The 27,043-nt window shown below is 39.7% G+C and overlaps 1 protein-coding gene across 1 annotated transcript in view; it reads left to right on the top strand.

Moving 5' to 3' along the window:
* usp43a (ubiquitin specific peptidase 43a) overlaps positions 1-25,143 on the top strand; it is a 100,840-nt gene extending 75,697 nt beyond the window's left edge. Inside the window, exons 9-16 of the mRNA XM_067580224.1 lie at positions 4,998-5,101; positions 7,894-7,971; positions 8,249-8,378; positions 11,186-11,305; positions 13,279-13,528; positions 16,004-16,162; positions 22,726-22,887; positions 22,989-25,143. Of these exons, the coding sequence (XP_067436325.1) occupies positions 4,998-5,101; positions 7,894-7,971; positions 8,249-8,378; positions 11,186-11,305; positions 13,279-13,528; positions 16,004-16,162; positions 22,726-22,887; positions 22,989-24,154 (2,169 nt within the window). The 3' untranslated portion in view covers positions 24,155-25,143. The remainder of the gene's footprint in view (positions 1-4,997; positions 5,102-7,893; positions 7,972-8,248; positions 8,379-11,185; positions 11,306-13,278; positions 13,529-16,003; positions 16,163-22,725; positions 22,888-22,988) is intronic.
* Positions 25,144-27,043: the final 1,900 nt, after the last annotated feature.

The raw sequence follows: 27,043 nt of genomic DNA, 5'->3' as shown, positions 1-27,043 counted from the left end.
CTCTCCACTTCTTCTCCTTTGATGTTTAGAGGCCTTTTTCAAGGTTTTATTTAAAATCTTTAAAGCTTCAGGGTGGGCTAACACTGAAATAATAGAGAACTTAAGCTAAGCAAGCTAAGATTACCTACTCAAACAAAAGGAGCGAAAAGACAAATCACTAACACAACTCCAAGCATAACAAAAACCCCTGCTACCCACCCCTGCCAAACCTGGGCTTATATATCACTTCAGCAAATCTAGGTACAACATTTCACACCAAAACATGTTGGCTGGCAGGTTGGTTGGAAGTGGAGAGAGGAGAGCCCGCAGGAGGTTGAGGAAGCTGGCCTAAAAACTGCAAGCTCAGAGTCTGGAACCAATCACCTCCCTGGAACAACCTACACACTCACACAGTCACAATCATTCAATTAGCTGAGCTCACCTGCACCACACAGACACCACAGCGGGATCACCAGAGAGAGGGAGAGAGATCCACAATACATGCACAGACGACCTCCGGGCCCTAACAGTAGGGGACCAAGTCTGACTGTCTGTGGGCGGTTGGATAGGAAGTCCCTGATCCACATGCACAGGGAGTGACTAAGACCCAGGTCAAGCAGTTTAGTGACCAACCTGCTGGGGACAAAAGTGCAGAGTTGTAATCTGTAAAAAGCATCCTGGCATACAGTATATCCCCTTCTGTTCGAGGTGGGTCAGTGCAGTGTGGAGAGCCGTGGTGATGGCATCCTCTGTGGATCTATTTGCTCTATAGACGTACTGGTGCTGGTCCAGGGTGAGTGGGTTGGTGGGTGGGTTGGTGCCTGGAACAGGGACGGGTTGAAGATGTTAGTGAACACTTTCACAAGCTGATGGGCGCAGTCTCTGAGAACTCTTCCTGGAATCTCATCAGGCCCTGCAGCCTTCTTACTGATCACAATGCTGAGAATTACCTCCTGTGTCTGTATGGTAAGTATGTGATTGGTGGTAGCTGGTGGGGGTGTAGCTACAGTGTCTAACTCTTTTGTCTCAAAGCGGGCAAAGAAGCAGTTAAGTGCCTCTGCCAGTGAGGCATTGTTGCTTGTAAGTGAAAGCTGGATGCCTCGCCACATACGTGTTGGATCCCTATTGTTGAAGTGGTGCTCAATCTTTTTCTTGTATGCGGCCTTAGCACATTCAATGCTTTTCTTTAGGTTGTGCCTGGCAGCGATGTACTGTTTTGAGTCACCAGATCTGAAGGCTCTGTTGTGGTCCTTCAAAAGGATTCGGACCTCCTTTGTCATCCGTGGTTTCCTGTTTGGGGAAAATACAGATGTGTTTGTTGTTGGTTACAGGTCCTGATGTAGAAGCGTTGAGGTGTATTCCGCTGCATCTTGATGAGAGAACTGGTCCCAGTTGGTGCATTAGAAACAGTCCTGCAGTTGTAGAGACACTCGTTCAGGCCATGTTTTAACAGTTCTGCTGGTGGGTTTCTGTTTCTTAATAACGGGACTGTAAACTGGGGTCAGGAACAGGGATAGGTGATCAGATTGTCCAAGATGTGAGATGGAAGGCTCTGTATCCTTTGGTGATATCAGAGTAGACACAGTCCAGCATGTTTTCCTCCTTTAGTTGCACATTTAACATGTTGGTTGAATTTCCTTTGCACAGTTTTCAGATTGGTTCAAATCTCCAGCAACAGTTAAAACCCATTTGGGGTATGTATTCTGTTGTTAGGTTAATGTTAGCTCAAAGTTCTGCTGGTAAAATAAGACGATGACTTGTGAACTTGATGTTATCGCTGTGTAATATAGACATAAATATAATTTGTTGTAAAGCCAGTTTACTTCTTCATTCCTTTGACAGGCAGCAGGTGTATGAGTACTGTGTGTCCATTCAGTCCCCGATTCTTCATTATTAAGTATTTTGGCGCCATCCAGAGGTTTATTTAGCAAGATACAACTTTAGGTTCAAGGTATTAAAAAAAAGGAAAATATGACTTTGTTACTGACTTGCATGTCAAAATCCAGTGCTATTATCTCAGCCCTGGTGTTCAGTAAAAAACATACAAAATAAATATCAAAATTGAACATGTGAATATGAATGTATTTGATTGTGTGCTAGGGTTCTGTGCCAGATGGCTTGTGGAGTTATTTTAGAGCGTGAGGAAATTGGATGAGAGGTAGAGTTTGTTGTTAATATGTGAGACAGCCTCCACAAGTCAGGGTCACTTAATGGCTGTTTTGAACTGAAAAGGAGGAATATTTTAGCTTTCAAAATGTTCCCGTATGACATTGAAAAAATAGGAAAGTTAAACTGTTTTTTCCTCTTCGAGATATTTTTCTGTTGTTCAAATGATCTCAGAAGTACCTCTGGCCTTTACAATAATTGTGAAACATACAAATGACTGAAAACAAATGCATTAGCTTAACATAACATTTCCTTAACATAGTTAAACCTCGTCTGTCATGACTAAGTTTTCTATTAAATGCCATTGAATACATTGGGAGTAATAAATTATATACTTCAGTCTTTTATTTTAATATATATTTTATTAAGAATATGTGGTTTAGTTCTTCCAGATCTGCTGCTTGACATCATCTAAGTGATTGTGCTGAACAGCCCTTTTATAATTCTGCTTGTTTTGGAATTCTCCCAAAAGAGAAGCTGAATTGCATATCGGTTCATTTCCTTTAGGGCCAACAGCCAGACTGTGGCCAGACAGAGCAGTTTTATTATAAAAAGGTTTTAAAATTCTCCCAAGTCTGTCACTAAATACAAAATCAATCTGAGTTCTGCTGGATTTATTTGTGGAGGCATTGATCTGCCATGAGAGGTCAAAATCATCAGTTGTCGGCCTGAGGTTCTTTTCTAAATTATTTGTCGTCTCAAGTGATGTTGAAATCTCACCATAATAACCACCTCTCTGCTTAAAACTGAATAAATGTTTTACAATCTCAAACCTCTCTCGGTGTGGGTGGTAATGAAGAAAAACAGGATCATTTTGGTCAGAACATTTCGTTTACTCATCGTCTGATCACTAAATTTCATCACATTTGATTCACTTTCACAAACCAAAAGTCATGACCTCGCCTCCCTTTGAGTCCCTCTCCTCTATACTGTAGATTTCATAACCAGACATGTTTAATGGTGCTTCCTTCTTTCCTTCACTTTTTATTCAGGTGTTATCCTTCATTAACGTCTTAACAGTGATGTAAATATTTTGTCATGTTTGGTGCGGTGCAGTTTCATCTCTGTTATCTGATACAACATCCTCACTTATTTTGATTTCTTTATTTTTAGTTGTGTGGATCCATAACTCTCCAAAGTTCATTCAAAAATTTAGCACACTCTTGTGTGATGACTCATTAGCATGAAGTGTCTTCGCTGCTCTTCTTCATTATAGTCCAATAGAGAGACGAGGCCATCTGAATCTATGCCTGCTCAGGCTCTTAAAACCAAAAAGAGAGACTGTGTCTTTTTCACTCGCTACTTTAGATTCCTATTAACCAACTAATTTATTTCTCTTTATGCTCGGCTGCAGTTCCTATTCTCCAACAGCAGTCCACTCATATCGAGGACATTAGCAACCTGATTCTGTTCTCTGCTCTTTAATAACTCAGCCCTCTTGTCTGTGCTCTTGAGGCAGCAGAGGAGTGATAATCCATCTATAAATGCATTTTCACTACTCCAGTGTGGAGGTGGCAAGACTAGTTGCCAGATATAAATGAAGGAAGTTGTGTGTTTTAAACTGTGGTGTTGATGTAAATCAGAGATTATTGGCTTTACAAGGCACATCGTTTCAAAGTCATACTGTCCACTCACAAACTTTACGAGAGCAAAATACTTATTTCTTGTTTTTGTCCATTTTAATGAGATATTTTGACATCTCGTCATCTTTAGTAGGGTCAAGAGTTAACTTACTGTTGTAAATCAGTGTTCATATATATAAGACTACAAGTAACCACAGCAGTGATACTGCTGCTTAACACTCAGCTCAACTCATCTCTTTATATTACATTATATCACACCTCAAACACAACACAGTTGATACAAATACAGAATTATGTATACACTATGTTAATGGTAAAACTCCAAGTGTACTGACATTTAGAAGACAGTTTTTTTAAATGTACTTTTCTTTGCCAAGTGTTCATTGTATAGTTGTGATAATGTACTGACACTGAGGTATTCTCCATCACCTATTTATTTAATATTTTTACTGTATTAGGACACCGTTTCATGATTTCATTGCTTATATACAGAGAAAAAAAAACTGCTCTGCACATGCATCATTTAGTTTTTTTTTCCCCAAAAGACATATTTAAATTAATTATTTGCATTATCTTGCATAATCTATTATCATCCATGTAATGCTGGATTGCTAAAGCACATGCTGAAAAAAACATGAGCTTTGCTACAGAGTGAGTCTATCTAACAGAATGTCAGGGTCTTATTTATTCTAGTAGTAGTAGTTAACCTCGGTCTGTCTGCAGAAAATATGCTGGTGATATTAACAGTAATGGTTAATGCATGTTACTCACTACATGTTGTGCATCTGTGTCATAACAAGGCAGAACTATGAACATTTTACATCGCTGCAGCACAAATATGTAAAATCCAACCTTCCAAAGCATAAACGTGCAGAGGGAGAGAAAATGAAGTGGCTGCAGGCCAATTAATAAAGAACTGGGAAAGGATGAGAGAGTTTGGTTTATTTTATTTTAATTGTTTTAAACATACTGTGTTCAAAATACTACTTTATTGATTTTTATGGCATTATTGCTATGATATGGCATTTACTAATATATCTACAAATATGTTTTTATTTGTAAAAAGTATAGTAACACTAAATTTAAAAATAACTTAAACTTTTTTTTTTTTTTTTAGAGCAAAGTGGGATGAGCTTTGGTACTTAGCTTTGACTTAAAGGCAACTGTCCACTGACGGTATAATTTATGTGATGTAGCAGCTCTTTAAGTGTTCAACAGAAGACAAATCACAGGCTGCAGCTGTATTAATGAGTATTTCTCTCCCTGCAGAATGCCGGCGTGCTGTTTAAGATCCGAGTGGTTGGAGGCTCGGCATCCTACAGTTACCTGTCCCCACAGGACAGCAGGCCGCTGTACCACCCTGCGGTTGACAGGTAGGACACACAAACACTCATTCCACACATACTGTACATGCATAAGCACTCACGTCAAATAATGCAACACATAGTACATTCTGTACATGTTACTTTGCATGTGGCCTTGTAGTGGGAATGATGAAAAAAATAATTACTTAAAAGCAATCTATAATAATAATAATAATAATAATAATAGTGCTTTCAAGGGCCTTTGCATATTGATGACTTTTGTCTAGTGAAAGCATAGTCACATATAGCAGGAAACACAAACTGCTATCTAACTTTTGTTCAGAACTATGACATTAGACTAAAAGACACAATTCCTTTCAGAAGCCAACAGACCTTAAGAGGATTACAACAAACTGATTCTATCAATACATCAATATATATATCAATGTATATATCAGTGTGTGTGTGTATGTACACCAATATCAGTTTGAAGGTGTGAAGATAAGGCCTTTATTCTCTGTATAATAAAGAGCATTAAGGTGCTGCCACACTGCTGATAATCTTAGTATAAATCTCTGCTGCTGCTCTTCTGAGCTTCAGTGAAGGTCAGGTCTTCTACAAAGGAGCTTGGAAATGAAAATGTCATCCAGGTTAGGCTAGACATTCAATAGGTGTGTGTGTGTGTGTGTGTGTATTTGTGTGTGTGTGTGTGTGCCACAGCTCATTGTTTATATATGATATACCATATATGCTTTGCTTTTTTTTATTTGTCTTTTTTGTTTGTTTTTATTTTATTTTTGCTTTCCACATACTTCTATATATATATTTTTTTTGTATATGTATTATGGGAAGATGCGTGTTTTGTGTCTTGTAATCCTATGTAGGATGAGCCAAATGTTTGGCATGACACAGAAATAAAACTAAAACTATACAATATTCAAAATATGATTTGTTTCTATACTTAAAATTTAAGGTTTACACTCATTTTGAGAAGTTTGGCTCACTTTACCCAATGTTTGAAGGTAAGACGGGCATCAGAATCAACTGAGCATCAACTCATCAACAACATAGCGCCGTCCATGTTAATGAACTGGCTTTAGTGTATATTTACATGATTGCATAGACTTCATGATTTAGTTTCGGCTCATTACATCAAACAGTAAATTTGTTTGTATCGAGGTTTTGCCTTTGACTGAATGCACAGTAGAGCTATTAGAGACTTGCTCTGAATAGTTTGCAATTTTCTGTTGTTTTTACTGTGAAAGAATTACACTTATAAACATATTGCCCTCGTCACCTTACTGTATAATCACCTTGTTACTAAGTGATCGCTGTTTGTCCGCATGTTGTTATGTAGCCTGGAGCGGACCTCCAGAATAACAATTAGACTTTTGCAGAGTTTAATTGACGAGCAGTAATGTGTTGTGTTGTGTATGGCTAATCAAAGCTCCTACTGTTTCAGTGATTGGATTTCATTTAATTTCCAACTGACCCGCTGCTTATACATATTCAAATGAAAAAGATTTCATCGCGTCAATTAAATTGATCAAATGGAAATGTTAGAGCAGGAAAAATGAATTGTGAATTGTAAATGAAATACTGAGAGATAAAACATTAAAAATGAATTCCATTTTAAAGTTAAATTCATTTTTTTTTAAAAACAAAATAGGGAAATGGAATAATTAATTGTCTTTTTATTCTGTTTTATTTATTCATTTATTTTTTAACTTTGTGTCTTATGAGATTCGTAAATCAAAGTAGCCCCATGACAACACCATGAATCCTTCAGTAATCAAAAGAGCTGAAATCAGTTGAGAATAATAATGATAATAAGTGTGTCCTGCGTTATTCGTTGAATGTGACAAGTTTCTCATTCATCCAGAAGCAACTGTTATTGCAGTGTTCATGTGAAACTCAAGTACATTAACAGTTGGAGGGATAGAGGAGCATTTGTGGATACAGTAGATGGGCATTTTGATTAACAGCATATTAGGTTTGAGTGTCTGTTCCTTTTTTACATATATTGCCATATTGAGCTTTTGAACCTCTCTGGATTGTGTCGACAGGTTATGTAAGCCTGACATCTAGTGGTAGCATATGAGAAGCCACCTAGGCCAAAATGGAATACTTCACTTGCACATACTGTATTTATATACTGGTACTAAGCACTTGCACATACATGCATACTCACACGCATACGTACATACAGGCCTGCACGTACATACATACATGCATATATATACACAAGGCAACAACATGAGTTCCGCTCTGAAGTAGGAGGGAAACATCTCATAGTGAGAATCAGAAGCCTCCAGACTGACCATGCAGGAATACAGATGCTTTGCAGAATGAAAGGGAAGTGAATTTTGACACGACTCCGAGGCATCTGCTAAATAACCTCTACCCATAGCGTCAAGCCATTTTAATGCTGTTTGGCTGTTGAATACAGATGCCGTTTTATCTCTCCCCCCCTGAGATCAAAGCGGTGACGGTAAGCTCTGCAATACGAACATGACACCCCTCGCCACATTATGACTCGACATCAGACGTTTGTATATTATTACATGATGTGAAATCAGTTCTTACCTGTGCTCAATGTCACTCTGTGCGATGTTGCTGGTGCCGGTGAGTGTGAGTATGTTTTCTCTCTGTGTGTGCACCGACATGACACAAACAAATATTCAAAGAAAGTTAGATGTTCACTGCCAGGTCCATTTTTCACAGTGTGACAGCAACACAGATTTCAGCCTCTCGGAGATGAGGCAATACTTTCTGCTCACATTGAGTCGTTCATAGACAGAATAAGATGTGTATTTCAGTTTATAATGTGATTCTACTATTTTTCTTTTGCTGCTCTGTAGAGCTCTGAAATTTTGCGGCCCCGGGGGACCTCTGCATGTGAAGGTTGTCATCGAGTGGGAGCACAAGATTAAAGAATGGTAAGCATTGTGGCATTGTGCACATTTCTTTCTTCGAGTGGAGTATACTTATGTGAACAAACACATATAAGCAGAACCCACACACAATTCATCAATTGTTGCAGAGTGTTGTCTGAGTGTCAGTTTATACATTTCCAGAACACACGCTGTTTCAGTCTGTGTCTGTGAAATTGCACAAACATATTCTTCTATTGATCCAAACAATTTAGACACAATTCTGCAGCTTAATGGAATCAATACACCTTTATATGTATGTGTGTGTGTGTGTGTGCTCCAGTCTGTTTGGCAGCATCCAGGAGGAGGTGGTGAAGGACGCGGAGAGTGTAAGGAACCAGCAGCAGCAGCACCTGCAGCAGCATAGCTGTACCTTGGATGAGTGCTTCCAGCTGTATACCAAAGAAGAACAGGTGAGACAGAAGACAACATCCATCTATCTATGTATTCTAGTGTCTCTTCCTGTCTTCTTCTTCTTCTATCTTCTTCTGTTTTTATTCCTCATCTTGTTCATTGCCTTTTTTTTGTTCTTTCCAAACACAGTATAAGCTGAGTCAAACCCGATACACCTGGCAATGTGAGAAAACCTCACCAATTACCAACTAAAATGAGCCGATGGAGAGGAAGCGTAACTGTAGCTCTAAGTAACTGTTGCACAGCAGGGAGAGCAGGAGAGAGGATTCAAAAACCTTTATCGTCATCTCACCACAGTTACATTTATACTTTTCACTTTCAAATGCTACCTATGAAGAAATGAAACTTTTTATTTAAAATTAAAGTTAAAAAATACTTAAAATAAATAAAGAAAAGAGAATATAGAGAATGTAAAAAATGTAGTGTGAAAGAGTGAATTGAACAGGCGTTGAAAGCGTTCATGGACATGGATTGTGCAAAAGATATATACAGTTGTGGTTAAATGTTTATGTACACTTGTAAAGAACATGTACGTCACGGCAGTCTGGAGTTTCCAATCATTTCTACAACAGTTATTTTTCTGTGAAGGAATGATTGGAACACATCCATCTTTGTCACAGAAAACATTTTGGTTCCTTTATAGATTTATTATAGTTCTTCTGGAAATATGACAAAATCTGCTGGGTCAAAAATATACATACAGCAACTTGAATTATCAATTTTAGTGATGTAGAAAGTTGTGTCAGTCAAATTGGCCTTTTAACTTACTGTGAGTGACTATCATTGACTTCAGCTGAGCCCGTTTAAATGGGGTTCGTTTGATACACTCACAGACACTACAATGGGAAAGTCTAAGGATCTCAGCATGGCTTTGAAAAAGCAGATCATTGATTTGAACAAGCCAGGAAAGACACTTGGATCCATTTCAAAGCAACTACAGGTCCCAAGGTCAAGTGTGCAAACAATTGTTTGTAAGAATAAAGTGCATGGTGCAATTGTGTCACTGCCACAATCAGAGAGAAAACACAAGCTATCACCTGCTACTGAGAGGAAAATCAGTCAGGATGGTCAAGAGTCACCCAAGAACCACCAAAACGCAGGTCTGCGATGAATTAGACGTTGCTGGAAAACAGGTGTCAGTGTGTGTTTTACATCGCCGTGGGCTGAGAGGCTGCTGTGCGAGAAGGAAGCGCGGTGGAGATCGCATCTTCTGTGGGTCGGTCGGGGCAGTATGCAAACTGGAGGGGGTTGTGTGTGCTGGGGAGTCTGGATTTGATATGTCTGGAGTCTAATCACTCAAAGCAGTTCATGACGGTTGAAGTCAGTGCTGCTGGGCTGTAGTTCACACATGGTGGTGGAAATGAATCCAGAGGAGGTGATGGCTGGCTCATTCTCATTCTCACTCATTCTCCTCTTTAATTAAATGTTTTAATTATCGTATCATAACATAACAACACCAGTGACTCATTAATTGCATTAAACCGTCTTAGTGCTCTTTGCCAAAATATGTAAGACTTGCCATTGCCCCAGATATAACCCTCCATTTAATTAGCAGCATGGTTGAATGACAAAATTCACAGCCTAAAGATTGTGACCTGATAGATGGTTTGATTTTGATTTTCAAACTGTTAAGTGAAGCCATTAAAACTCTTTCAGATGAACAGATAGATAGAAGAAGACAGTAGAAGAGGTCCAGTTAGATGCCTGGAGGAGCAAAAAATCCATAAATGCAGATCCAGGTTTGAAAGGCTGAGGCTTCCTGCCAGTAATGGCTCATATTATGTGCATTCAATCTTTTCTCATGTACCGTTTTTCTTTTCACTTTTCATAATCAAACCCCATGGCATCAAGCAAAAAGAAAGCCATTGCCTATATTTCTGTGCTCAAACTACAAAAAACGGCTTCAAGGGCAGCTGGTGGAAAAACATCAGTTTATTGTCAAACGAAAAACAAATTTGATTATAATGACTGATCTGTATTGTACAAATATAGGTTTGTTGTGCATGTGTGAAGGCTTGTCATTTTCATTTTAAAAGGCAACATGCAGAGGCTAACGTTTCATATTCAGATTTTTCATTTTCAGGCAGATGTCATCAGTAACTGTTGTCATTTGAGATGACACTTGAATGCAAAAGCAGTCTCTTTTGACAAGATACGTCTTCCCCTGACTTGGCTTTCCTCACATTTTTTCCTTGCATTTTGTCTTTACGTCTTAAGTGGGAGGAACTACAGAAAAGACTCAAGGAGACAAGGGAATCAGGGTGTAATAACTATCTTTCTCTCACACACACACACACTGGCGTGCCACAGCGACACAGCTCCACTCATCACTCAGCATACATCTGTAATCAACAGTCATTTGTCTCATCAGGAACATGGTAGAACAGTGATTATTCGTTGCAGGCAGTGATTCCATGGGTCATTGAACTCTGCAGCCTGCCAAAGTGAAGCCTATAACATATTTTTGTCTCCTGCCTTTATTATGTTTTATTAAATGACGCACAAACATCAGACAATACAATTTTATTTTCTGATCTGTTTTTATAAAATACAATCTGGAAAATTTGTACAGCACTTTGGGAGAGAGGCACAGAGTCTTGAAAGGTGGACAATGACTCCCTGGAGCCTGGTCCGTAAATGAGGTATATTAAAAGAAACTTCATTCAGTCAGACATGATTATGGTAAAAAAAAAATGCCAACCGCTTTTGACCTCAAAGGGTTTTGATTAGGGTAGACAGATCAAAGACTCCTGCTTCCATATTAATAACCATTTAATTGATTGGTTGGTTGACTGACTGGTTCCAGCTTGCCCCAGATGATGCCTGGAAGTGCCCCCACTGTAAGCAGCTTCAGCAGGGCATGGTAAAGATGAGCCTGTGGACACTCCCTGACATACTGATCCTTCATCTTAAGCGCTTCCGACAGGTAAGTGAACCGCAAGCAACTTCTGTTGAATACAAATACTGTAAAACTGTAAAGCTGCACTAATCTATTTTGATCAACAATTGCTCAAATTACAATCTAAACTGGGAAACAAGTTGCATGAAGTGGTGAACCACACTCTACAGTCCCTCTCAGGTCTCTACAGAGATTTTTTTGCATGTTTGAGCTTTTAGTTTCAGTTTGATTCACTCTCACCACTCTCATCAACCTCGTTGTCAACAGCAACAGGTAGCTATTCAGTAAAAATGTTCTGATTCATCCACTAAAACTACAAACAGACAAAGTTAGTGACTAGCTGGGGAACGTAGCGAACCATTTAGCCTTCTACAGAGCCCTCGGAAGTTGGTGGAGACCACAACAGAGTTAAAAAGAGAGCGAACATTTGATTTTTTTGTGATATTGGCTAGAAACACAAACTCAAAACAATGCTAATGTTGCTCCATATCGGCTGGATGACAACACATTTACTGTAACAGCTTAAGATAATATTTTATAGCTTGTCCTGTTGCCCCCGAGTGGCCAAAAGTCAATTAATGCAGCTTAAAGAAAAGTGAAAAATAATTTGAGTTTTATCCATGCTTTATGTATATGTGTGGTTTTATTGTGCTCTTTATTTCTGTGAGGAGTGGAAGAAGCAAAAATGATCAACCAATTCAATAGCTAACTGTGAATTCGATGCTCAAATATAGAGATGGAAATAGATGGAAATTTCCTCCTGAATCCTGAATCTGAGTTGTGACACTCAGGCAACCTTCTTGCCTGCACCCTTCATGTTTCCTGGTTTTTCTCAGCGAGGCTGAGCTGTGTGAAACACCAATTGCTGAAACATACCCTCTGGTCCTTTTTTGGATCTGCCACAGGCACCCTGACCTAAATGCATTAATGAAGACAAATGTCGATTACAACAGCCAGTCAACATCCAGCATTACAGCCTGAATCTCAGTAAATCCCATGTATCCTCCATCTCCACCAGTAATAAATTTGTCCCTGCCTAGAGCTGTGGGAGCACACACTTGCACAAAAGCTATTTATTGGATGGCACAACAACCGAGATGAAAAAGAAAGTGCTGCAAGAATGAAACACTGGGCAATATCTAACAACAAACTCTTTCCGGACAGGTCTGCTGGTAACATACTGCGGATGTGTGTCTCAGCTTCTGCCTCACCAAAATATAGGAATAATGGGCATTTGTTCATTGGTGCTAATTAGCAAATATTAGCATGCTAACACACTGAACTAAAAAGGTGGCTATGGTAAACACTATACCTTCCAAACATCAGCATGTTAACATTGTCATTGTGAGCATGTTAGCACAGTGCAGGGCCTTGTTTGTATAACTGCAAATATAGTAAATATAGTGGGTCTATACCATGACAATTACTTTATGATACACACTGGAGACTAAGGTGGTATAAAATTGGAACACAGCACAAGATCCCACATTAATTACTGCCAATTTAGGGCGTGTGTGCAATTTTTTTTTTCTTGAGTCACTGCCCATCAGAATATATACATTATATATACATTGTGAGCTCTGAGCCCACTCCTGCCTCATAGGTTAAACCCGTTCCAGCACCATCAATCAATTTCCTGCAAAATGCCATTCCAGCATTTTCCATCCTTTTAGCAATGTGATTTTTCTCCACCTTTGGATCAGGGTACAATCAATCAGATTCTGTGCCAGGGACCAGTTTTGCATAGAAGACTGTACCAGAACAAAGTGCTTCACACAGCCCTTCCACCTTCTAACATTGCTATTCCAGGAGGGGCACTAGTTTTCAATAGTAAAGAATAATTTATCAATTTATTTACATGCTGCTGTATTTGTCTCTGCGAGTTTAAAATTTCTTGCAAGTCTGGTTACTTCTAGGCACACCCAGGGGTGCAACAGGAAGTCACAAGCCTATGTTTTTTTCATAGTTGCACATATATGTACTGTATAATGTTGAAACAGGTGGGCGAGCGGAGGAACAAGCTGTCAACCCTGGTGCATTTCCCTCTGACTGGTTTGGACATGGCCCCCCATGTGGTGAAGAGGAGTCAGAGTATGAGGAACCTGAACATGGGGGCCTGGCCACCATCTTGGAGACAGCCTTCAGGCCAACACCACCAACCTGCAGACATGACCCTCCCCCACGACTATCTGTATGACCTTTACGCTGTGTGTAACCATCATGGAGGGATGCACGGTGGACACTATACTGGTAAGGAAATGGGTGGCATGATACGTTATTTACTACACGATAATTCAACCTGTTATGGGTTTTCTTTGCCACATGGTCAAGTGAATGCACAGGTGCCAAAACAATTGATAAATTAATTAAATCAATGACAATTTTGATAATCACCTAAACCATATATCAGATTGAAATACCAAACATTTGGTGGTTACACATTCATAAATATTAATATTTGCTTCCTTTCCTTCATCCGTTCCACTGAACACATTTTGACATTTCAACACATCTCCTCAAAAGATTCTGATGATTTTAGTTCTAATATACATTTTTTTTCATTTTCTGATGCTGTTAATTATGAACAACACACCAGTCTGCTGCACTTTAACGCCGTCTGAATTGTTAGTTTTGAAACTGCCGTATAATTTTTTTAACAGGATTTTTGCACTTCATTATGAGGTTTTTTTATAGTCTGACACACTAAAGTAGTATTTAGAAAGACAAATGGGAGCCCGGAGTCACTATTTTGATCAGAACGTAATTGCAAACATCTTAAAACAGGCACAATCCACAGACTTAACTGAAACAAACAGCACCTTAACATTGGTATTAGGGCTGTCGTGTGCCTTTGGACGGTCAAAGTATGTAAGGTGGACAACAATTTGTGTAGCTCTAACTTCAAATCCCGAGTTGTTGATCAGCTGTGGACATGCTCTTTATGTCAATATCACAAAACTGATGAACAACCTTGTCCTTGCAACTAGTATAACAACATTACAGTATTTATCCAAATCCTTTACATGCACTTACAGCAGTCATTCACATTATTTACTGTCTCCCTGTAAGTGGTATGTGGTGTTGATCAGGATGCAGAAGATATACAGTACAGTGATAAAACTCTCAGTATTATATTGTAGCTTTTTCCATTTTCAGCTGATGCCGAAACCCAAGGAGATGTTAAGAAAAGTAGATGAGATCTATTGAAAATAATCTTGATGAATAGTACTAGTGATATTACTCCTTTATACCTTCAGTGGCAGGATCCAATGAGGATGTCAAGGACAAATTCCTTACGTGAGAACTGAAAAACATTTTTTCGCAAGTGATGTTCTCTCCCACCAATGGACTTCCTCTCTGGAAAGAACGGCACAGTAAAAATGTTTTAAAAAGTTTTTTTAAGATTGAATAAAAGGCTTAAAAAGTGTCTAATTAGATAAAATCCTTGGGCCACAATTTGGATTCCTAACAATCTCTAGACATTGGCTCAACAAACTTTGGTCAGTCCCCATTCTCACACCAGTGGTAATTGCAAGTGAAATCCCTACATGTCTGATGTATTTCCAGTAATTGCCAACAGTGCTTGTGCAGCTGTTCGGACTGACAGTGTGCAGACAATCTTCAGACCACTTGTGGACACTCTTGGTCAATGAGTTCAACGTAGAGATCCACTTCAAAATAAAACCTCAGAGGAACGTATACCCTGAGCTTTTGAGATACTGGTGACAGGCAGGATGGGAAATTTGACACACAGGTGAGGCCAATCTGAGTCTGAAATTGCGGGGGATGTTTGATAAAGACACCCAACACTGAGCCTAATATGTGGGAGAATTGGAGAGAGCAGGTGGATGGGGTGGGAGTAGAGGAAGATGTGGTTGCCATGACAGCTCTCTCCTACAGTTGCATTCTGTCTCCGGGTCTTTTCATACTCATACACTATAACATGGACACAGCAGGGCGATGTGTAATTTACCTAAAATAAAAATTGAATATAGAAATTGCAATTTGTCCATCTGTTACCATCTGACAGATGGAATAAACAGACAGCAGCCGATCCATTCTCCTGAAACCCCTCATTGTTCATACAGTATGCATGTCTGTTTACTGAAGGGTTATCTATGTATATCTACTTTTTCTGTGTGTCATACAGTGCGTCTAAACCTCTTTATTACAGGTCAGGGCTACTTGTGTAGTTTTCTTGTAAAGAACATTGAGTTTTATATATTTAAAATATGTTGTAGATGTAGTAAAAGCATTGGGCCATGCCATAACTATTATCCTTTCGTTACTTCGTTGCTCCACTGTTGTCCAAACACATGAACAGCCATACGTTCCTTCACTGCAATGAACAAAGCTAGCAAAGTTTACTCTGAAAGAACTCTGCCGCAGCATCTTCGATCTCTAGAGAGCAGCTCCGTGTGTCAGGGAGTGGTTCTTGTTTACATGGTGGTGCTATTTTAACAAGCTGAGAGAAAGATACAACACAAGCTGAGCTCATTACAAGGAAAGAAAAGGATGCCCAAGTTCAAACGTATGGCTCCTCTATGTGTTTGTGGACAGCAGTGGAGTAGCACAGCATGGAGTGATAAGATGCTGTATTCAAGGCTGCAGCTTCAGGCAATATGTATTATAAATTACTTGATTTGAGCACTTTCTCATCATTGCATCTAAGTTACACATGTTCATGTGTCCCTTGTTCAACATTGTTTTAATTTTCTGATCCAGCTTACTGTAGGAACTCAGTGGACAGCCAGTGGTATAGCTATGATGACAGCAGCGTAGACCTGGTGCCAGAGGAGGAAATATGTACCAGAGGGGCCTACATCCTTTTCTACCAGAGACGCAACACCATTCCTCCATGGTCGGCCAGTAGCTCCGTCAGAGGTATGCTACCTATGACTAGCAAACTGGCTAACAGAAGTCATTTTAATGGATAAAAGAGCATATGTGTGTGTGTAAATGCCCGTTAGTAGGACAGAAACTTATTCAATGTGTGTGCTTAAAAAATAAGTAATACAAAGAAGAGTCATTACATGTTCCCCGAGGCAAACGGAAATTAGAGCCGACCCATATTCTTCTAAACATCCATGCTTTTTGTTTTAACATTCACCAGTTATAGGACTCACAACATGGACATCATGCAAAGTTATTCATTGCATTTTTTCTGGACCTGCTGGTGTCAGTAAATCATGATTTTTTTTAAATTGCAGTTATAATAAAAAAATACAAAATATGCACAGTGAATGCATATTTGCATAAGAGAAATAATTTGATGGCCTGTGAGCAATTCAATATTGGAATATTTGGAATATTAAGAATATAGATGTTTTTCTCGACAGGGCTGACTCATGAATAATAGTAAAACATATGTTTTCTTGCCCAGCTCCTATAGAATATATGGACAGCACCGGGCACAAAGGAGAGGAGTGTTCACAAAGAAACCAGTTAACCACATCTGTAGCATTTTGAGTAGTCAGAGCCTTTTCTTGAATTCCTGCCTCTCTGATTTTCTTCCTGTAATACTGGCACCTTTTGTGCCTTGAAGCAAGTTCAGAGTCACACGTCGAGAAAAACAAGACTGAGCCAGCAGTTACTGAGTTTAAAAGTTGCATGTTAGAGGAGAAAAAGGGACTGTAACATGCCCTGAAAAAGTCTCACTGTATAGTCACTCTCAGAATCCTAACATAATATATAATGCACGTCTTAAATTAGAGAAGAAATCACATTATTAAACATATTTAGACACCACATGTGAGCTAAAATGAGACTCTAGGGGGCTTATTATGTCCATTTTCTGCTAGTAGACCAGCATACTCTCTCCTGTATCATTGTGTCTCTGGTTTCGCTCTCCAACAATACTTCATATTATCTGTGGTTACATTAGCAGCCACTGTAGGTGCCTACTCCATCAGGCCAGATGGAGCTCCTATCCACACATTTGTAATTCTGCGGTGACAAGAGTGCCTTTCCCCCTGCTTATTTTTGTCACTGGGGTAAAGATTTTGCATTCACAGACGAAAATTACTTTTTCAGAAATAATTTTAACAGAAGCACTTAAACACCTGCGTACAATAAACCGATGACACCCTGGTGGCGTACGTTAATCATGACCCAGAAATGCCAAGCACCTGCAGGAAGGAAGAGTTGGGAAAGTGTGTGATACCATTTTCATTTCAGTCTGTATCTGATGGATTCAATCAGAAGTCTGATCTTCTTCATTTTAACATCTTTTCCTCTACAGTCACAACGACAACTATTTAGCCAAGTTAGTGGAATCCAGCAAACCCAGCTCCACACACAATGTTGACTGAGCAACAAAATCATTTATTAGTCGATCCAATGAATATTCAAAGGTGTATCAGTGAAAGTGCAGAGTGTTTGTTCACACAATGCGTATTTTGCAGTGTGATTCAATGGATTCTGTGTTGAGTGCACAGGATATACTCTTTCAAAAACATCAAATATTGAAGAAGTGTGGTCTTGGGTTTGTCAAAGACAAGTTTAGAACAAATCTGAAAATCATCCTGTTCAAGGTCACAGAGGGCTGGAGCCTTTAGTCTGGCCTCCAGCCAGTTACTGTAGGCTATACTAAGTGCTGGGCCATTATATGAATAAATACATACAGAAATTATTCAACCACCAGATGAAAAGGCAGAAAGGAAGAGCAGAGAACACAATGGAGCAGTGAAAGGTTAGTAAGGATGGAACATGTTGGAGTCAGTGCAGTGTTAGTAAAGGTCAGCAAACATGTAACATTAGTACCATTCAAAAGGTCTCGAACTACCAGCCTACCAATAAAACCTTCCTTTGCTTCTTCATGGACTGTCTATATATATATATACATACTCAACAGCACACACTATCACTCAATGACCACCCTGATACATCTAAGTGAGCAGAGCGTTACATATGATTGAATTTTTTCCATGCTCAAAAATAGCATGAAAGCAACACAGCACATATCGCTCCGCTGCCAATTCCACATTATACGCGTGAGAACGTATTTCAGCCAGTGATCGAGTTGCAGTTGATAAGAACGAAGTGCCGTCCCGTCTTCCATTCCCTCTGTCATTAGTGTGCTCATCTGTCCTCTGATGCAATCCCCACCCGCATTTATTCCTTTTGAGGACATTTCCCCACTCATCTTTGGCAGTTTTGATGTAACACAGCATCCACTCGAAAGAGGCGGAGATAAAAGAGCGATCTGCTCACGACTCAGCGGGAAAGACACGACACCTCAGTAGGTTTTATGTTCACAGCGAAGGTTTCATTACCAATAAAAGTCAGATACGTGCAATGTTTTTCCACCTGCCTTTCATCACACGCTCATCCGTCAGTGTGTCATTTCTTCATGATTGAATGTTCACACGAGATTCAGCTTGTAGTGGAAATGCAATACAGATTTATACGCATGTAATTTACATAAGATATCTCCTGTGTATATGTTGAATTGATCATAGTTTGCCTATATGAATTCAAGTTTAGGTAGCTCTATAATGCCGCAGTACTTCAAGAAGTGCTGACGTGTCCTTAAAGCTGCATCTTTATATGGGGGATCAGCTTTGGATGTTGTGTTTGACAGGTCCTGATGCAGTGAAATGTGTTTAGGCCAAGATAAGTCCCGTCTCTCCAAGTTCAGTCAGCGATAGAAGATGGAACAAGGAGAGTGCCTGTCTCCACTGTCAGTCTATCCTCGCCTATACCACTCCACTGAAGAGACAGGACTCGTTCCCAGGGTCTATGAAGTCACAAAACCAGTTGAGAGAAATATTTACATGATGTAAACACACATCACATGTGTTTTCACAGTGATATGTGTCAGCCTTGGTCATACGCTTCTAGGTTTAGCACGAATATTGAATTTATTGATCTCCATATGCAGGTTAGTTTCACCACAGTACTTGCTGTATGTTTCTCGGGATGTGATGATGCATGAAGCTGTGAATGCAGGATTTACAACAGTATATTCCAAGGACATGCTTTTTGAAGTCGGATTAGCCCGCTGAGAAGTTATTCACAGTAGCACTTGAGCAGCCCTTGAAAAGGTGCAGAGAGGTTTGAGTATCTGAGAAGCAAAACACTTATCATTTCAAAGACATGCAGACTAGGGAGCTCCGCCGAAGCTAGGATGTGCAAAATGTGAAGAGCACTCAGCTCGGAGGCCGAATGACTAAGAGAGGAAACCCTTAAGTGTCATTTTAAGCTTATACATGGAGCTTCCACAGCAGGTGTATGAGGAGAATACTGATTAACATCAGAACAATAGAGTGTGATCCACAAGCTCTTTAATATTACACTTACTAGAATGTTTAAGAGACACTGGTATAAGACAAAGATAGAAAGTGGAGGGAGGTGATGAGGAAAGAGCAAGTAGGGGCTTAATCGGGGGGAAATAAGGATAACAACAGACATACTGTGCGTATATATAGTTGCAAAGCTGTTAACAATACTCTACACAACAACATGTTGGCTGGATGGTCGGAAGTGGACAGAGGAGAGTCAGCAGTAGCTTGGGAAAGCCGGCCTTTAAAGCACCAGCTGTTAGGCTGGAACCAATCAAATCCCTGTATCAACCCACACAATCAATCACACAATCTTTCACTCAGGCAATCAGAGGAGCTCATTAGACATAGATCTACCATAGCAGGTTCACCAGAGAGAGAGAGAGAGAGAGAGAGAGAGAGAGAGATCTACAAGCACACACACACATACACACAGGGGGTTAAAGCACAGAATACACAAATAGACAGAAAACGCTCACTATACAACCGCTGGGTTGTAACACCTCCCCCCCTTAAAAGATCAAACCTTTCTCCCCTAAAAAATGTTTGATTTCACAGTACATACAAACACGGAGGGGCTTTGATAAGTTCTGCTTTATCTACTGAGGTTTCTGACCTCCTTCTCAGCTCTGTCAATCACATATAATCAAGCCAAGATTATATGTTATACCCTCTGTCATCTTCCATCGTGGTATTAGACTTTATACATTTTGATTTCAAGCTATAAGAGGAATAAATAACTTGCCAACTGCCAAGGAAAGTCAGATACATCATAGTAGTCATGCATGCATGAAAATGAACTTGAGTGGAGGGCATGTCAATATGGATACTGGAAATGGCAGAATGGTTCTAATCATTGACCAATAAAGATCCCCTTTTGTGTGTATAGTACATGACTATATATGTCAGAAAGCACTTTTTTGTGCATCTGCTGATTGTACAGTATATTCACCAGAAATGCATATTTAGTTTGTTGATATTTTCCACATTCAAAATGTCAAGCACTGTATTGTATCTGTTTCTACGTATGTCCTAATGATTTCCCACCTGCAGTAACCGTCCTGTTTGTTTTGTCCACCTCATTATACTGCAGCTGTGTTAAATCAGTTTATGACAAGCCTCTAGTGTATGTTAAAAATGAAATGTGAAATGCACTGAGCAGTCAGACCTCAAGAACAAACAACCACAAACACAACACGGCTCACTTTTTTTTTTTTTTGTCTGTCTGCTACATACTGTGTTAACACCAAACAAAGTCAGACTGCTCTAAAATGACCCCTCTCCACTCGAGATGCTGAAACAGACAAGTGAAGTTGAGAAGAGTAAGACGCTCATTTCCTCAGGAAAACACCAGTACTGGGGGAACAGATTTGTTTTTCTCTGCATTGTAAAATTTGAAACCTAATTTATGAGTTCTTCACAATTTGTAGTTTGTGTGTTGTGGTATTTCTCCTCGCTTCTCAGACCTTCCCATTTCAGATACAAAATAGCAATGCATCCATGGATGGAGGATGAATGCAGCTGGAGGCAGCACATCTGTCAAATGAGATACTATTTTCCAGTCTAATTTAATTTTGAGGCCAACTTCAAATACTCTTGCTGAGTTATAGCAATCGAACAGGACTTTAAAGGCCCAGAAAATCTATTTTCTCAATCATGTACTCGCTATGAGTGATGGAGTCCTGCATGAACACCAAATTTTCTGCCAAATTTATAACAGTTGGTTGGTTTTTTTCACATGAGAGATATTTGTATTTGTATTTTTGTGCTTTTTCACTGGTTTGAGAGAAAAAAGTGTCACATACTTGTGTGTGTGTGTGTGTGTGTGTGTGTGTGTGTGTGTGTGTGTGTGTGTGTGTGTGTGTGTGTGTGTGCAGTTTGAATCAGAATCTGATGACAGTCATCAGATTGTTTGCTTACTTCAGCAGCTCTGTCAATTAAATGTGATGAAACCTGCCCTTACGGTGCCCTAATGAAACAGATTAGCTGCAGATTTTGTTTCACTTGTCATAAATAATAACCAAGAATGTTTTCTGCCAACTTTAACTTTGATTGGTGCTTATTTTGTGATAATTATTATTAAAAATAGGTTTGAAACCAAGTTTTCAGAGGCTTTAAATAATGGGTTGCAGGTCCATTGACTACACAAAACATGGTCTAAAACATTATTTATATTGTCCCCTTAAAATGTAATTATTCAGCACACAGTGTGCCATAGACTCATGTCCATGCATGCACAATAAACTGCTGTATGTTAAAGTGAATAAAAACTTAACGTATCATAATTGAATTTGTTGCTTGGCTTAGTTTGATCTGCATTCTGAAATGATTAATCACACCGCCATTAACTTTGGCAGGTTTGTCTTTAAAGAGCTGTTGCTGTTTACATTTCTAAAAATGTGTACAAAGAACGTGATAATCATTTTATTAAGGGAGGAAAAAAGCATTCAGGTTATTTTTCAGATGAACATTTTTGCCTGATACATTGTCTGCTGCTCAAAGATCTACTATAGGAGAACTTCAGTGGGCATACATTATATTTATTTTTAATTTAATTCAAAACTCCTCATGAGTGAAAGACATGTAGCAGCAGTGAAAACAACTTAATAGCAGCGATAAATGGCTTATGAAAGGTTGTCCATAAACTAAGCCAACCTTAGATGGCATGGAAGTAATGGTCTGGCCTGTGTGAACATTTAATTTATTTTATTTTATTTTATTTTTATAATTGTGAGTACACTTAATACACATCTAAAAAAATTGAAAAAAGAATAATGTGACATAGTAATTTGGTTGGTGCTGTTATTTCTGTCCCCACATGTAATTTAACATAATCACAGTGTTGCAGTGATGCTGTTTCCATGCCAGCATGCTGCTTTTACAGTTTTGTTCATGACTAATCAGTAAGCAGAGTTCCAGTTCAAGCTTTTCTCTGTCCAGTACTTGCACACAGGATTGTTTCCTCTGGAAACCTCCTCTCTCCGCCTGAACACAGAAATTAATTTATTTATGTTAAATCTTGAAACTTGAAGTACACAACAGTATATAAAGCAGTATATAAGTATATTTTGCAGTTAATACCCCTGTACTTGTACTACTTGTGAAGAATTATTTTTACATTGTGGTATTATTACATTACTTCTCTTCCCTCTGTGTGTCTCACAGGCTCCACAAGTTCATCAATGTCAGATCACTGGTTAATCCGGCTGACAGGCAACAGTAAGAGAGGCAGCCTGGTGTCTCGATCCTCCACCACCTGCCCGTCTTCCATACCTGACTCGCCCGAGTCTCCAGTCTTCCTTGACAATGGTTCTAAAGAGGAAAGAGGTAAAGGGTCCTAATCTATTTAGTGGCAAGATTAATACTGTGTACACGTTTTGCATCTAAATGTAAAAACTAAAATGTTTTCCTCTCTACATAATTGTTAGGGGGTTTTGAGCACAGGCCATTTGTCAGGGGTCTTCAGGGACGCAGTGTGAGCATGCGAGCCCCCACCAAGACCAAGGATACCCTGAGCAAAGTGCTTCCCCTGCGATGGTCCTTTGGTTCAAAGGACAGACGAAAACCTGACCCAGCACCTCCAGCGGTCCAAGATCCTGCCCCTGTGGAGCTGGTCCAGTACTTGGAATCTGGCCGGCGGCCCCGATGCACAAAGGATCCGATAGTAATGCTGATGAGCGAACCACGCAGCGCAAAGGAACCAGCTGAGGGCAAGACTGCAACCAATATCCGATCTTCCAGTGTTGGGAGTATAAGTTTAGTGGCTAAAGCAGGAGATGAGCCTGAGTCTCCAAAGGTCCCAGAGGGCCAGAGGAGGCCAGCAGATAAAACAGCTAGCTTGAGACGCAGTAAAGGGAGCCAGACAAGAGATGAGGCCACCACCAATATCAGCAGTAGCTCTAGCAGCAACACCCTAACCAGGAGAAAAGATGCCAAGAAGCAGAGCTCCTCCAAAGCCCTCCCGGATACTGAGCCAAAAATGGGCTCCAGTGCTGGAGTGCAGCCCAGCTACAGCACTCCCAGCCTTCATGATGGGACTCTGAGAAGACAAAAGGGAGACAGGGTTGATAGGGAGCATCACGGTGCATATGAAGGAAACTCTAAGCCCAAGAAAGGAGAAGTGCCCAAGAGTCATGAGGGACTGCTCTCTTTCTTCAAAGGTAACTTCCTGAAGAAGGATAAGGACCCAAGGAAGTCCAAGGAGAGTGAGTCAGGGAAGGGGGGAGGCGAGGATGGAGGCAGAAGGACTCTCTCTAGGCTGTCACTGTCCAACGGAGCAGCAGGAGGCGGAACTGGGGTGGAAGGCGGCAAGTCTTATGGCTCGGGCCATCTGGGCGATGAGCTGTCAAACGGGAAGTTGGGACGATCCAAGGCATCTGACATCAAACGCTCCCAGAGCTCCTCTAACATCCCCACAAAGGCAGAGCAGAGCATGCGCAGGACAGCATCTTTACATCGTAACGGGATGTCTACAGCACCCGCACCAACGCGCAGCCTGACAACAGACAAACCATCTTACGGTACCCTGCAGAGGACTCGTTACAGCACAACCTCGCTGGGACGCAAAAGGACAGTCCCCGAGTCCAGCTTCTGACACAAAGATATTTCCCACATGCACAAAGCCTTTTAGCTGACATCAAGTGAATGACGTCCAATCTCCAAGATCAAAGCAATAGAGCTCAATTCACAGTGGTACGCCTCTTTTGTTCCCAGAAAATGCACTGGCTGAAGAGGTTCGCGCCATGGAATTGAGAGACATGGAGCACATGAAAGGTGCTATAAAGCTTGGATATAAAGAGCAGAGAACAGAACGAAATGATGTGACCTGTCCATCAAATGTCAGAGGAAGTCCATTTCTATTCTGTTTTCTATGACTTAAAAGCAAGTGCCTGAGCAACCTAATATGCAGTTTAGACCAATGAGTTTATGTCTGTTTAGCACTGGAAGCACGAAATCCCTTACAGACACATGCACACATACAAACATAATCTCTGCATTTGTGTCTTATCATTGTAGCGTGAGTGCTGGAATTCATCACTCTATTTTTCTTACTGTTTGCTTACAATCAAGACACACTGATTGTGTTCATTTATAAGAATGTAATGTGTCCACTGGACTAACGGTGGCGCTCTGAGGCTGCAGATTCTGATTTAATATCAATTATTCATCTCTAATCCCTTCTTTAATGTTTAAATTTTAAGTACAGGATGCTATCACAGAGGGCTTTGAACACAAGACTGAGTTTTCATAAAGCAGATTGTCTCTTTATGACCCTGAGTGGAGTTGTTGTTTATTCCACCTACAGTGGAAAGACCAGGACCAGTAATGAGTAATTTTTGTAGGAGTTGTATTCTGTAGAGGCACTGAACTGGATTCTTAATTGTTGTTTGAATAATGACAATGAATCCCTACTAGGTCCAGGGGTGCTTTTCTGCAGCTGAGCTCACTAATCTCCATGTAGCGGAAGGGAACTAAAAGGTACATTTGTCTACTGTGAAGTGTAATATAAATGCAATATCCACTCTTAGAGGCTGTTTTACACCTTTTTATACTGTATATCATCAGTGAGTCATGTTAAATGTGTTCCATGACGTCTCGCTGTTTCTTTCTTCTACTATTTCTTTGGAACCATTATTTATTTCAGTTTCTGATTTCTTGTCCCCTCCATAACTTTATCAACTGTTATAAAACAGTTGCATTTAGCTGCGGGTTATGTGAAGACGGTGACCGAAATTAGCATCAGAAGAGAGAGCGTGATTACTATTACCAGCTACCGTTGGTGGAGAAAATCAGCCTCCTCCATTGTTTTTTAAACCATGTTTGTTGAATATCAATTCTGAGAAAATTAGTCACCAGAACCCAACATTTAATGGGTTTTTTTTTTTTGCAATTAAGCTTCACTGTAGCAGAGCTGGGAATATTACAGGCTAACATTGACCACATTTGGCACATCTAAACCGAAGAGGGCAGGTGTTGGGCCGAAAGTGAGTGAATGTCATAATAAATAAACAGCTCACACACTGCAGAGCTCCGATGTCCACTTATCATTTAATGCACCAAGATGATGTTTCAAGCCCCGCTGCTCTTCATCAGACTCCTATCCTCCAGTCTGATGAAGAACAGTGGTGCTCTAAACATCTCTGAGCAATACATTTTAAATGGACATTGGAGCCCTGCAGTGTGCGAGCTGTTTATCTGCTTATTTCGACAGTTAACAGAAAAAGAAATACACCACAAAACACCCAAATGCAAGGTGTGTCAGTGTTTTTTTCCTTTATTATTCCTAGTCTGAACAATCCAATCACTCCTCTGTGAATCTGGCACAATGAAGGCTTAGCTGTGCACTTTGTCATTTCACTGCTTCATGACTTGGAGTATTTTGATAAATTATAAAAGTGTTTATGTCTTGAGAGCTTAATTTACGGGGGAACATGCAGGCATTTTTTTAAATTCTCCTAAGTGTAATCTGTGTTACTTATGCAGATTTTTACCTTCACCTTGCTACCTTTTTTCAACATCATCTTGCTTCACATTGAAGCAGTTGTTGTTCACATGTAGGAAATGCATAATAGAGTAACACTCTTCTATTTTTTTTTTGACCACTGTGCAGCTTCAACCAGAGCCACTTCCCTCAAGGTCAGTTATATAAGCAGTGGAGGGAAAATCGAGTGATAATTTCATTTTCCACTCCATTAATTCAAATTGGTGATCTTGTAACAACAAGTCTCCTTCAGATTCTGGTTGTACAGGATAGTAGCATAACAGACCAGTCGGATTTACTGCTGCAGTGATGTTTAAGTGTTGCATGTGCACTGAAATTCCCCCCATGACATATTAATGCCTTTACTTTGATATTTGCACATTTAATTTGAGCTTTACACACAATGGGATGCTCTGAAGTAAATAACACTACTGCTAAAATAATAATCTATCACAATATGTGATAGAAGTTAATGAAGATATATTGAAGCATAAAGTAAAAGCTCTATATCAGCCTTACAACCCCCCCCTCCCCCTTTTTCAGGCACTGAACAATCAATATGTTATAATAGAGTATTCACATGGATAATCTACTTCATGGTTGACTTTGTGGAAAGCAAAAGTCATTGAATAACCTCTGTCTTATTTGTTGTTTTCTGCTGAGTATTACAGCCTTCAGCTTCTTAAACGGAAGGAGGCATTCTTAACCTGAGACCTGAAACCCAACTCTAAATATCCTCAAACATTTTTTGTCTCTGCATTTACAATAAATACACCGTTCTGTTGAACTCACACAGTATAATATTTTGTTTCAAATTCCTTTTCTTTCTTCTATATTTCTTTGGAGTTCAATGAAATCTCATCTTTATATCATTGTGTCTAGAGCTGCAACGATTAGTCCATTAAGTGGACTGACAGAAAATAAATCACCAACTACTTCAATTGTTTTGAGTCATTTTTTTAAAGAAAATACCAAAATACTCTGGTTCTTAAATGTGAATAT

This window comes from Thunnus thynnus, chromosome 3 (genome assembly GCF_963924715.1).
Source record: "Thunnus thynnus chromosome 3, fThuThy2.1, whole genome shotgun sequence".
Lineage (NCBI taxonomy): Eukaryota > Metazoa > Chordata > Actinopteri > Scombriformes > Scombridae > Thunnus > Thunnus thynnus.
The sequence above is the reverse complement of the archived record's forward strand: the minus strand, read 5'-3'. Positions and strand labels throughout refer to the sequence as shown.